This window comes from Zea mays, chromosome 4, assembly GCF_902167145.1.
Source record: "Zea mays cultivar B73 chromosome 4, Zm-B73-REFERENCE-NAM-5.0, whole genome shotgun sequence".
Lineage (NCBI taxonomy): Eukaryota > Viridiplantae > Streptophyta > Magnoliopsida > Poales > Poaceae > Zea > Zea mays.
This window is the reverse complement of record NC_050099.1, coordinates 174,073,015-174,086,453: the sequence shown is the minus strand read 5'-3', so window position 1 is coordinate 174,086,453 and position 13,439 is coordinate 174,073,015. Positions and strand designations below refer to the sequence as shown.

At 46.4% G+C, this 13,439-nt stretch overlaps 2 protein-coding genes across 3 annotated transcripts; both read right to left on the bottom strand.

The window, feature by feature from the left end:
• Window positions 1-7,621: 7,621 nt before the first annotated feature.
• LOC103654089 (uncharacterized) lies at window positions 7,622-8,554 on the bottom strand. Of its 2 annotated transcripts, none has more exons than XM_008680889.4 (3): window positions 8,218-8,554; window positions 8,027-8,134; window positions 7,622-7,934 (listed from the first exon to the last, which is right to left on the bottom strand). In XM_008680889.4, the coding sequence occupies exons 1-3, from the start codon at window positions 8,351-8,353 to the stop codon at window positions 7,921-7,923; spliced, it is 258 nt and encodes an 85-aa protein (XP_008679111.1). In that variant the 5' UTR covers window positions 8,354-8,554; the 3' UTR covers window positions 7,622-7,920. The 2 variants fall into 2 exon arrangements, with proteins under 2 accessions (XP_008679111.1, XP_008679110.1); XM_008680888.3 differs by having other exon boundaries at window positions 8,031-8,134.
• Window positions 8,555-8,701: 147 nt separating this feature from the next.
• On the bottom strand, window positions 8,702-12,140 carry LOC732749 (RH2 protein-like). Its single transcript, NM_001112378.1, is given in 8 exon segments — window positions 8,702-9,037; window positions 9,365-9,451; window positions 9,595-9,762; window positions 9,878-9,997; window positions 10,076-10,183; window positions 10,633-10,713; window positions 10,946-11,186; window positions 11,680-12,140. Coding segments are annotated over 8 exon segments (1,224 nt in total). The 5' UTR covers window positions 11,985-12,140; the 3' UTR covers window positions 8,702-8,923.
• Window positions 12,141-13,439: the final 1,299 nt, after the last annotated feature.

Genomic DNA, 13,439 nt, shown 5'->3' with positions numbered 1-13,439 from the left:
TACCTTTGTTGTGTGATAATGAGAGTGATGTTAAAATTGCTAATAATCATGCACAACACTCTCGCACCAAGCACATTGATATCTGTCATCACTTCCTTAGAGATCATGTTGCTAAAGGAGATATCATTTTAGAAGGAGTGAGGTCGGAAGATCAATTAGCGGATATTTTCACTAAGCCACTTGATAAGACCCGCTTTTGCTTGTTGAGGAATGAATTAAATATACTTGATCTCAGAAATTTTATTTAAGATGTCAAATGGTGTTGTAAAGCTTGCATTGAATGTTTAAATTTCTTGTATTACATCTAGGGCTTGTCTAACCTAGTTGAGATAACCGTCAACAAAGCGAGTGAAAAAGCTCAACTCGGATCAAACTTGACAAGTCTTAGTTTTTAAGCTTTTAGCACTTAAATTCTTACTTTTTATACAATTGTTGGTTCTTGAAATATGCATGAGGTTCTGCACTTAGGGGGAGTATTCAAAACTCAAATCACTCATGAAAACCCCTAGTGCAAGGCCAAAATGCAAATTTCACCATTTGCCTATTTTCTCTAAAAATTATCTAGCCTATGGCAAAATATTTTTGAAAATTATGAGAAAATATATGAGGGTGCCAATACCTGTCCCAACAAGTGTTATTTTGTGTGATTATAAGTTGGGATTTGGTTTGGTTGAAAACTAGATAGAAAAATTCAAAAAATCCAAATTTTCCCTCTGTCTGGGCTCACCGGACAGTCCGGTGTGCACCGGACATTGCACTGTGCACTGTCCGGTGCACCGGCCACGCGCGCGCAAGAACTCCCTTTCCTGTGCGTTGTCCGGTGGTTCACCGGACAGCTACTGTGCGCTGTCCGGTGTGCACTGGACAGGCACTGTAGATTGTCCGGTGCGCCCATAACTCGTTTTTAAAAAATCTTTTCCCCTGCTCGCACCCGAGGCCAGCCAGTTCTTCTCTGTTCTCTAGTTTCTCTCTGCGCTCTGGCGGTTTGCCACCTCTCTCCGGCGATCTTCTCACCGGCGGCTACCCTCCGGCGATCTCTCCTCGGTGCTCACTTCCTCTCCCCTCTGGTGAGTAGGTCTGGCTCCCTCTCCTCTCTCTCTGTTTGTCAGTGCAGTGAGCCTCTCTTCCATCCCTTAAGAGCCAATTTCAAATTCTTGTGAATTCCTGTGAATCCTTCTGGTTGGAAGTGTTCCCATGTGCTTCTTGAGTATCCCTGCAGGTTACTAGCTCCCTTTGGGAGGGTTTCAATCCTCAAATAGCCATATCTCCAAAAACCTAATTCACCGCACATCACGTGTTCGGTGAAATGCCCAAACCAGCCAAAAATGCTCCGATTGAACCCAAATTTTTCAGGCACCTTCACAACACCTACAGTAACATATTCGCCAAATTTCACGCCAATCCGATATTCCAGGCTTCAATTTCACTCAATTCCCCGTTTCGAGCAATCGTTTCCGAGCCGAGTGCCCAAATTTCATTTTCTTCGCCTAAATTCAAACCAAGCATACACTTCACTCATATTCACCCATATAAACCTATTCTTGAAGTATCGGCTCAATTCCACATCATTTCATACCTCAATTCGAATTCCAAACCTTCTATGGCACTATTTCTCGTTCAAACGTCGTTTTCACGTTGTTTGACCTCTCGATCGCCATATCTCTCGTTTTTTGTGCCATATTTCTCTATGTATGTATTTATTCACATTTCATATACTTATGACTATGTGACTAATACGTGCTCACCTCTTCTGTCATTTCAGTGACCTTGACTGCCCGTGAGCCGTCTCCTGTCTTGCCTGGATTTTCACCTCTCGTGTGAGCTTTCCAGGTAGACATCTCCTCTTTTGATATTCTATCGGCTATTATCGACTTGTGCTTAGCTTCTCTCTCTCATTTGCAGTCGTTAGGTCAGGATGTCGCGCACGAAGAATGTGTCGGCGCCAGGGGGAGGCGATGATGAGGATCCTCGTCGCCCCTTCAGGCAGGTCAAGGGAAAGACCGTGTACTTGGAGCAGCAGGAAGGCCGCAAGAAGCGGCGTATGGACAGGGCAGCCCGAGCAGCGGCAGCAGCAACAGCAGCAGCCGCTGAGCAGGCCGAGCTAGGAGATCAGCCTCAGACTCCTTCAGATCAGATTGCATACCGAGTTCGTCGCCTCGCCTCCCAGCCTCGCTCCTCCACTCCCACCACTACTTCCACTCCACCACCCACTTTGCCTGCTCCCATCACCCCTGCTGCGCCATCCACCACCTCCACTACACCAGCTTCCACTGCTCCTCCTCCCGCTCCCGTTTCCGCTCCACCTATCCCACCTGCTCGCTTCCGGGAGCGTGATGAGACTGAGGTGCGACCTCTGGCTGCAGATCCCAGGTTGTTTAACCTTCAGCGTGCTACAGCGGCACAGGTACGTCGGTTCAGATATGTACCCGTGGAGTCTTGGTTACCGGCTCAGAGGGACCCTGCTGCAGTTGACCTCTTCAGCACCCGTATTCAGGAGTCCTTTTTTAGAGCTCAGATGTCTGCACAGATTGCTCTGCGAGTTCATCGGCTTCTGGACCTTCCTGCATTTCTGCTTGCCGCTGGTGCTGACTCTGAGGTACACCTCTCCTATCTGCCTGGTCTTCTCACTCTTTTGACTACCAGCGGCAGATATGTTGAGGAATGGGTCCAAGTTTTCTATGTATGGATCGACCCTGATCATCACTGGATGAGATTCCATTTTGAGCGAGAGGATGTCACTATTCATGCCAGGCAGATTCGCTAGCTATTTGGATTTCACGAGTCATCGACTCGTCTTCACAGCTTATGCTATGGCACCTCTGACCCTCCTCGACGCCCTCACGGTGGTGTTGCTCCTGGTACAGCTCACGTCGCGGCTCTGTTCCGATCGCCCTTCTCAGATGGGTCGCGACGCTCTCCGGTAGACTTCACCACAGCAGCAAAGTTTCTATATCAGCTTATGAGACGGACACTTCTGCCGCGGATGGGGTACAGGGAGGCTACCACTCATATCTAGCTCTGGCTCCTTGGTGCCCTGGTCTCTCACTCAGAGTTTGATGTTGTGGATTTCCTTATTTGTGAGATCGAGGACACCGTTCGGGATGGTCTGCATGCTCGTCGACAACTGCCTTATGCTCACTATCTGTGTCACATTTTTGCTCAGCTGATTTGGCCTCCACAGTTCCAGGGCACACTTGAGGCCTCACGCCTCATCTTTGGGTCCTACCGTCCAGCGCCTGAGGATCCTGTGCGAGCACCTGCTCCAGTATTTGACTCTCAGGCCGAGGATACTACTCTTCATCAGTTCGAAGCTCAGGACGCAGCAGTTGATGATGATGATGATGATGATGATGATGATTTTGGGATTCCACCTCCGCCTCCGCCTCCTATGCCTCCACGCTCACATGATCATGAGGCTGGGAGTTCTCGTGCTACCCCTACTGCCCCTCCTGCCATTGACCCTGCTCTTGCTTCAATCCTCCAGACACTTACTCAGCAGCAGGCTCACTTGGCAGCCGAGCAGACCCGTCAGGCAGCAGCCCACCAGCAGTTGTCTGAGAGAATGCTCTCGATGTTTCAGACAATTCAGGACAGGCAGGATTCTCTACAGTAGCAGCTTCTTCAGGACCGGGCTGAGAGCAGGGCATTCATGACTCTTATGCTACAGCATTCTGGTGTATCGATTCCTCCGGTTCAGTCAGCACCGCCTCCACCTCTTCAGGCTCCTGTTGTGCCAGCGATTCAGCCAGGACCCCCTCTTCCTACAGTTGGTCCTTCTTCCTCTCCGCTCCGGCCGGTCACCCTGGCTTTCACGTCACCGGTCTTCAGCTCCGTCTGCCCTCAGCCGCCAGTGCCACCAGCTTCTGCTGTTACCACTGCTGTTGTGGTGGTGTCTGTGACCACTTCAGATCCGGTAGCCCCTGCAGCGCAGCCTCAATCCGAGTCAGTACCAGCTCCAGCTTCTACAGCAGATCCTGGATCTGAGACTGACTCTGACCCCCAGCTGGCATTCGCTCTACTGCCTCGACCGCGACCGGATGCACCCCCGCCACCTCCTCCCTCTTCTGGTGTGTAGGTTTGGGTTCCCTTTTGGTGTTTGACGCCAAAGGGGGAGAGCTATGAGTTGTGAGAGCTAGGGGAGTTAGGGAGTTAGTAGAGAGTCATTTTGATGTAATAAATGTGCTTGTTACTCTCTGTACTAGCTTGGTGCTTTTGGCTCACTAACTCTATATATACTCTCGATGCTTATGTTGAATGTGTGTGTATTATGTTTTCACCTTATATGTTATCACCAGTCTTTTAGTTCTTGTTCATCGATTTGATTTCTCTTTTATATGAACAAGAAACTTACGATGTGTATGCGCTCATTCTTATTATTATGGTACACATTCTTTCTGTCAAAGATTATTGAGTATAACTAACCATCTTCTCTATTGACAAAATTTCAAAACAAACTACTCTCACAAATCTTGTAGGGTTGTCATCAATCACCAAAAAGGGGGAGATTGAAAGCATCTAGGCCCCTGGTTGGTTTTAGTGATTAATGACAACGTAATGTTACATGTGACTAACGTGTGTTTTGCAGAGACAAATGGTAAGTTAGGTCGCATTACAGGTAGAAGTACTACAACGGTGAAAACAATCCCGGAGATAAGAACTCGAAGCGACGGCTAAAACGACGAAACAAAAGGTGAAGGACTACGGAGTCCGAGTGTCAAGGAGATGTGGACACTCGTGATTTAGTTAGGTCTTTTATTCTACTTTAGCCGTACTATAAAGAGGGGTTGTCGATGAGTAGTTTGACCAAGAGAGTTCTAATGTAGTGTTGGTGCACATTCACACTCACATATAGTGCTAGGTGTCACTCTAGAACTCACTCACAAGTTAGAACGAAAACCGATTTAAAAAACAGCTGAAAACAAGAAATAGGGTTTCTGGCCTTGGGGCACCGGACTGTCCGGTGTGCACCAGACTGTCCGGTGCACCCTCTGTCAGGTGGGGCCAAGGTGGCCCTGGGGAAGAGTTTTCTCCCACAGAAACCCGAAAGCGCCAGTTTCAGAAATGAATTTTAGTGGCGCACCGGACAGTCTACCGGACTGTCCGGTGTGCACCGGACAGTGACTGTTCACTGTCTGGTGTGCCATCAGCCCAACAGCTAGCTGTCAGAACTAGCCGTTGGAGTCGACCGTTGGCGCACCGAACTGTCCGATGCGCCCATGCGCAGAACAGTGCTGGTAATGGCTAGTTGGTGGGTGAGGGCTATTTATACCCCCTCCACCCACCATATTCAATGTCTTGCTGCCCACATTAATTCTAGCACATTGCTAGAGCATTGCAAGCACCAAAAGCCTAGTGAGGAGATTAGAGAATCTTAATCCCGCATTTGTTCCTCATTAGCGCTAGCGAGAGCCACATAGAGCACACATCACTTTCATTAGGCTTCTCTTGGTCAAGCGAAAGTCTACGGCTTGTTACTCTTGGTGATCGGCATCACCTAGACGGCTTGGTGGCGTTGGGAGCTCGGTGATCACCGTGAAGATCTTGTTGGTGACCCGACTCAAGTTTGTAAGCGGTCTCGAGGGATCCACCGCGCCGGAGTGGCAAAGGATCATCTCGTAGTGAGCACTTGGTTCTTGCGAGGACCAAGGGGGAGCGATACCCTTGCGCGGGTGCTCCAACGAGGACTAGTGGAGAGTGCCGACTCTTCGATACCTCGGGAAAAATTGGAGGAGTCTTCTAAACCTTGCTTTACTTTCCGCACTTAATTCAAGCACTTTACATTGTGTATTTGTTTAGCAAGTATTTGAAGTATTGTTCTAGCATTGTTGTATTTCTAGTATTATTATCTTAGTGCTAGTTGTTGGGGTGAAGTTGGGCTCTTTCTTAGGTTTTAATTAGTGTTGATTTTTAGAAAAGCCCAATTCACCCCCCCTTGGGCATCGTGATCCTTTCAGCTCTCTAAGTACCATGTCCAGTGCCATATAAAGTCCAACACCAGACATATTGGCGAGTACAAAGTGTATCGGAGCACTTCCACAAGCTCTTTGTGTGCCATGTCCAGTGTACCATACCTGGTGCAACTCTGAAATGCTACTAGGCACATTCTCATCCGTTGTTTTATTCGGTGAGGCACCAGATACGTTTCGTGCTACCACAAATTGTTCGACTCGCTTGTTTTTATCGCTATTCGAGTTGGATTTTCTTTTCATTTTTTGCGATGGAGGCGGTGGAGAAGGTGACTTTGGAGGGAAGTTTGGTGACAACGCCATTGGGCCGAGATCAGAGACCATAGCCATGACACCAGCGATGATGGCGGCGAGCCCGCGATCGCTAACCCCTGTTCCGGCGCTCGACCCCTCCCCTGCTCCGCCCTTGTGTGCCTCCTAGAATTCTTTGTTGGACGCTTGTTGGCTTAGATGAAGGGTCCCGATGACCAAATGAGGTGGTGAGATGAAGCTAAGACACCATGGGCCTCAGGCACAAGGAACAACAACAACTGAGGCAGGGGCACGACAGGAGGGGGATGGCATGAGAGGGAGAGAAACACGACGACCGCTCATAGCTCGGTCGAATGTCAGGTCCAGAGCTCCAGTGGCTACAAAATACTTCATCTATCCCAAAACGGTATTCGTTTTATCTCTTGATTTTTATGTCTATATCTAGTTATCTACACACACTAGTTATCTATATATATAACACATACCTTAAGTTTTATATAAATCTATTACTTATTTAAAATGAATTTATATTTGGGACAAAGTATAAGAAATGTAACGTGTATTCTGAGTTCATGGGACGTATATAATAATACAGTACAAACGGAACACGAGCCTCCATGTCCAGATGAGAAGAGAAATTTATGTCAATATATAAAGTAACTAACATGGTTATTAAAACGTCGCTTAAACGACGTTTAAGCGTCGTTTAAGCGGTAAAACACGATTAGAAACTAAAACGTCCGAACGTTCTAACAAATCAGCGTAGAACGTCCGTTTTGGACGTTTAATCGTCGTCTAAACGTCCGAAACACGTTTTATGTCGTTTTAGACGTTCTGAGGACTGAGGACGTTCTAGTTACTAGTGGGTCTTCCTGGGCTTTACGTACTCGGCTACTTGCTTTCGCTTCGAACCAGCGCTGGAGCCCGCCCAGCCGCGCCTGCGACTGCAGATCGCGCCTCCTCACTCCTCAGCCAGCGTTGGAGATCTCCCGGTCGGCCGCCCAGCCGCGCCTACGACAGTGTGACCACCCTCCTGCCCCTAGGTACGCCGCTGGCCCCCCTCCTCCCTCCTCCATCTTCCCTCCATTAGTCCCCCCACAAGCTAGTGCGCCGCCGTGCCACTATCCAGTGCCCACTTGCTGCCGATGCATCCACTTGCCCGGCCAAGCTCCAGTAAGCCACCGCATCCACTTGTTGTCGCTGCCCTCGACGGCCCAGATCCATTCGCTGCCCCTCACAGTGAATCACCTCTGCATCTGCCACTTCCCACTACGTCGTAGACCGTCGGCCTCTGCGCTGCGCCTCACCTCTACGGCCACTTCGAAAGACCAGCTCAAAGATCAGTCACGAAGGCTTATGTGTGAACTTATTCTATATTTGAATTTCTATGTCAAGTCTAAAAAGACGTTTCAACATTTGTTTAAACATTTAAAAGTTAAAAAGTTGGTTCATAACGTTTTAACGTTTTACCGCTTTAATAACCATGGTAACTAAGCATACATATGACTGAATGGTAAACCATCCACATCCACAGTTACCCATCCCATTAATTTAAGATGCAGATCTCATCCAAAAGAAACAAACAAACAAGTGTGCGTATAAGACTTTGGACGTTCATTCGTCTCCCTCTCCCACGTGGAAGCTCAACCGCGAGTGCGTCCTCTTGAGCTTTTCCGTTCTGCTGTCAACACCGGCTGCAGCATCAGGACCATATTTCTGCATTGCAATTTAATCAATCAAGATGCCATTTTTTCCCTCTTGTTCGTGGCTGTGCAGTGCTGCTTGCTGGCTTCCATTGGAGAATTTACCTACCTGGACGAGCCTCTGCAAGTTGTGGTGGCTTCCCCTAAAGCTGCCAATCTTAGCCTTCCTTTCTGCTCGGAGCCGCTCCAGCTGCTGCTGATCCCGGCGATCCACTGCAGATCCATGACCATGCAATGAATGAAGCAGCAGCCAGCAGGATGAATATGATGATCCATGCATGCGGGCTTAGGCTTACACATGTTCCGGAAGCGGCCGAATGCAGCGAGGGCGACGGTGGCCAAGGCAGGCACGGCGAGCAGCAGCAACAGGCACCTCCTGGCCTTGGCCCTCCCCCTCCTCCACAGCAGCTGCCGGTTCACCTCCGAAGGCATCGGATCCTGCGTCGCCCATCAGCTGTCGGCGAGGCTGCTGCTTCATGCACAAACAGATTTATTAATCAAATCAAAACTAAGCCAGGACAAGACATGACAGCACAAGAAAGGAAAGAGAAGAGTGGAAAGCACGTCCAGTTTGTCATGGCCGATGCCGTGCCACGACATCTATGATATCCCCAACTACAATCACATTATATATTTTTCCAACAACAGCAGCAGCAGCAAAGCACGGCAGCCACCCCCGACGAATTCAAGATCGTTGCTCATAAGCACAATATAAGAATCACCAATTCTCGGCATTGCAACCAACCAAAACCATAATAATTAATAATAATCAAACAGCAATTCACAGCAGCACAGTTCTCCGTGTCATTGTCACAATAAGCCACCAACATAGGTCTCCCAAAAAGTGTTACATGAGCTGGAGCATGCTAAAATATATATACATACAGTTCAAGCCGTCACCAAAAAAGTAAACAAACAAATCTCTGCTCCACTCAGATTACAAAGCCCCTCTCGTCCACTTCTCACCGCCACACCAAGCCAAACCTTGCGAGGAGCGGTTGCTCAAATAAGATCAGCAACATTCATTGGCATCTCATCAATTTGCGTGCTGTAGTACTGCTCTATATCTCTCAGGATACGGATGTCATCCTTGCGCACGAAATTGATCGCCACACCCTGCAATGCCCACACAAACAGCTTTTCGTCATTACAATCAGCCCAGTAATACATGGTTATTATCATAATCGCAATACGACAATAGCTAAACTTCCTACGATAAATGTGAATGTGACCCATCACCCATTTAGGGTCCTCATGGCCCAGCACAAGTGAACTAAGGTCCTGTTTGTTCACGCTCTAGATTATATAATCCATCTTAAATAAGTTAAGAGACAAACAAACAACACAGATTATTAGGTAGATTATATAATCTAGATGCCTAGATTATAATAATCCATAAGCAGGTCATTAGGTGCTTCACAGATTATTAGGTAGAAACTTCACCTTGCGTCCAAAACGACCAGAGCGACCAATGCGATGGATGTAAAGCTCTCGATTATTTGGGAGATCATAATTTATGACAAGTGAAACCTGAAAATGGAAGAAATTCAGTCAATACCCCGAGCGTTAGCGAACAATATGAAAACGCATAGCAACAGGACACATTCAATCAGGCAATTCACCAGCAGTGCAAAGGACGATACAAATACAAAAAAAATTGTACGAATACTCGCCTGCTGGACGTCCAGTCCTCGAGCCCAAACATCCGTAGTTATTAGCACACGAGTTGCGCCGGACCTGAACTCGCCCATAATGGCATCCCTTTCTTGTTGGGGCATGTCACCGTGCATAGCCGATACTGTGAAGTTATTGCTGCGCATTTTTTCAGTAAGCCAATCCACCTAGGCCCAAAAGAAAATTTTCCACTTAGCATCCAAACCATCAGTAGCAAGTGACCAAAAGATTTGGGAGAGAAAAAAGCAGGATATGAAAAGCAAAGATACAAAAACAAGGTACCTTTCTCTTAGTATTGCAGAAAATAACAGCTTGTGTGATGGTGAGTGTATCATAAAGATCACAAAGAGTATCAAACTTCCATTCCTCTTTCTCAACAGCAACAAAAAATTGTTTGATGCCCTACAAACATGACATTTTAAACTTAGTAGCCAAATGGAGATCAATAAAAGTCAGAGCATAACTTTCAATGGTATTTACCTCCAGGGTCAGCTCATCACGCTTTACAAGGATTCTAACTGGTTCCGTCATGAACTTGCTAGTCATCTCCAAGATCTCATGAGGAAGAGTTGCAGAGATCAAAACCACCTGTTTAAAGAAAAACAAATACACAACCACATCAGTTCGAGTAAAAGCCAGTACTTATTGTCATCAAAAAACAGAAAATTGACAAAAACAACTGGTTTTCCCATTGTTTGCTTATTAAGAAATGTGGCAAGTGTGTGGTTACATATCAAGATAAACAGATAACAAAATAACACGAACAGAGCAAAAGGACAGCCGGTACATGTGTAACTATGGATATGGTACAGACTAAAACAGATACAAGGTATTCCTTTTGGAAGATGTGGGTTATAGGAAATTGGAAACGTGCCTGTCGTAAGTCATCACAATATGGTATAATGAACTTGGTGGCAGATTGGATAATGCTATGGGGGAGAAGCGCAAATTTTCTGACAAGCTACAAAACTGAAGAGAAAAAGAAGAGGGAAAAAACTATCTCTCATTTGTCCCAAACTATAGGTTCCAGTAGTAACCTGAAGTTCTGGCGGGAGATATCTGTAGACATCATAAATCTGATCCTTAAAACCTCTACTCAACATCTCATCAGCTTCATCCTGTATAGTCACAGAAGGAATTAGCCCCTTACACATTGAGCAGACAGGAGGACAGGCCTGGCGCAGTGGTGAGAAGCCTCCTCACTGAGCCAAAGGTCATGTGTCCAATGCAGCCTCTCTGCGAAAATGCACCAGACCCCACTCATGTGGGAGCCGCCAGCACTGGGTTTGTTCTTTTTTACGCATTGAACAGACAAAATTTTCGAAAAGCAAAATAAGAGAGTGACCGAACCAGAACTAGAAGCTTGATGGCTCTTGTTCGCAAGGTCCTCCTCTTGATCATATCACAGACTCTGCCTGGAGTTCCCGAGACAACATGCACCCCATTCTCGAGCCTCCTGATATCCTCACCGATACTTTTTCCACCAATGCAAGCATGTACTTGGACGTTGAGGTGGTCACCAATAGCCAGCATAACTCTCTCTGTTTGGGAAGCAAGCTCCCTAGTAGGCGAGAGAATCAAAGCCTGCACCCTGTGAGATAGGTGAATATAATAACGAAGTTAATTCGAATTCCACCTCTGCTGTACTCCTATATCTGAACAAACCAGAAATCGAGAACAAAAACAGACATTGCCCTAATTCCTGGGCTGACCATAACCCATTACAGAGGATAAATCAAACAGACAGACTGACAGACTAAGGCCCTGTTTGGAACCCATAGAGATAATAGTTAGTCAGCTAATAAATTATTAGTTGGGTTAAGCCAGCTAATGAACTAATTATTAGCTGTGAGGTAGCTAACAATTAGATGCAGTATTATCTGAGGGTGTTTGGAACCTAACAACTAATTTTTACTTCTAGAGGTTCCAAACAGGGCATAAATAAGAAGACCCTATCTGATTCGTTTCACGTTATATCTGGGGAGCAACCAGTGTTCTTAAAAAACAACAATAGCTTGCTCGCCCAATAATCTACATGCAAGGAATGAAGGAGGATGGTAACAGTAATAAATAGATATTATTACTCGCGCACGGCGGTGTCGACGATCTGGCATACGGTGAGGGAGATCATGGATGTCTTGCCGGTGCCGGACTGGGCCTGCGCGATGACGTCGCGGCCGTTGATGATGGGGAGGACGGCGCGCTGCTGGATGGCGGAGGGCTTTTCGAAGCCGTAGCCGTAGATGCCGCGGAGGAGGTCGTCCTTGATGCCCATCTGGTCGAAGCTGCTGACGACCTCGACCCCCGGGGAGGTCTCGAAGGTGAGGTTTTCATCGTCCATGTTGCGCGCGCCGCCGGGGCCGCGGCGGGAGGTGGTGGGCGCCGCCATTGGTGGAAACCCTAGCTAGCGAGACTCTCCTCTGGCGAGGAGGGAAGAAGGGAAGGATGGTCTCGACGGGTTGGGGAGAGGAAGACGAGAGGAGAAGAGCCTGTTTGTTTTGGGGCTTTTTTGTAAATTTATTATCGGTGGGTCAAGGTCGGTTCTGATTGGATGGAGGGTGTCCCTGAGATTTTCTTCGACGTCATGCGTTGTTCTGGAGTCCGGGCCAGGCCTGTTCGACTCTTTAGATGGACTGGGCCTTATCTACATTTTGGAGTCCGGGCCAGGCCTGTTTGACTAAGAGTCTGTTTAGCAATATGTTTTAGATAAACTTTAGTATTTGGAGGTCAAAATAGAAGTGCTAAAAGTGAAGTTATAAATTTTAGCGCCTAATAGCACTACTAAAGTAACTTTAGTAAGTTTAAACATACATTATTACTAGGTATGTGTCCGTGCGTTGCGACGGCGTATAAATTATTCGATAAATATTAGTGTACAACGATTACATGAAAACGAACAACATATATATATCATCAATCCCATATCTCACAAATTAACACTAATGGCATGAAATTTGTACGCAATTCAAATAGTGATAAAATACATAGATATGCAAAAATATTATATGTTATTCTATACTTTTATTAGCATCACCAAAAGTGAACGTTTACAAATCTTAATCTTAAAAGATATGTAAGATTATACATGTGCTTTGTCATTGATAAAAATAAACAATAATAAATATGTAGCAAATATTAATCAACACATTGATTCCATAGAAGGATAGTATATTATATAAGTTTCGTGAGCGTCCCAGGTAATGGTATTGTCGAAATCAGGAAACAAAACGATAAAAGGGGGACAAACAACAATTGGGCACATACTTGAACAACATACCCTAATTATTCATGCCCATTAGCAATTACCATGTACTTAGCATTGTCGGACTTTTATGAACTTTATGAGGACTGGATAGATATTTTCAAAAACAACGTCTCATCTCTCACCTGGAAAGAGAAAAGGTTGGATATACTCTAACTGAAAGTCGCCTAGAGGGGGGTGAATAGGGCGAATCTAAAATTTATAAACTTAAGCACAACTACAAGTCGGGTTAGCGTTAGAAATATGAACGAGTCCGAGAGAGGGTGAAAAACAAATCGAAAGCAAATAAAGAGTGAGACACAAGGATTTGTTTTACCGAGGTTCGGTTCTTGCAAACCTACTCCCCGTTGAGGTGGTCATAAAGATCGGGTCTCTTTCAACCCTTTCCCTCTCTCAAACGGTCACTTAGACCGAGTGAGCTTCTCTTCTCAATCAAACGGGACACAAAGTCCCCGCAAGGACCACCACACAATTGGTGTCTCTTGCCTCGGTTACAATTGAGTTGATCACAAGAAAGAATGAGAAAAAGAAGCAATCCAAGCGCAAGCGCTCAAATGGACACAAGTCACTCTCTCTCTCTCT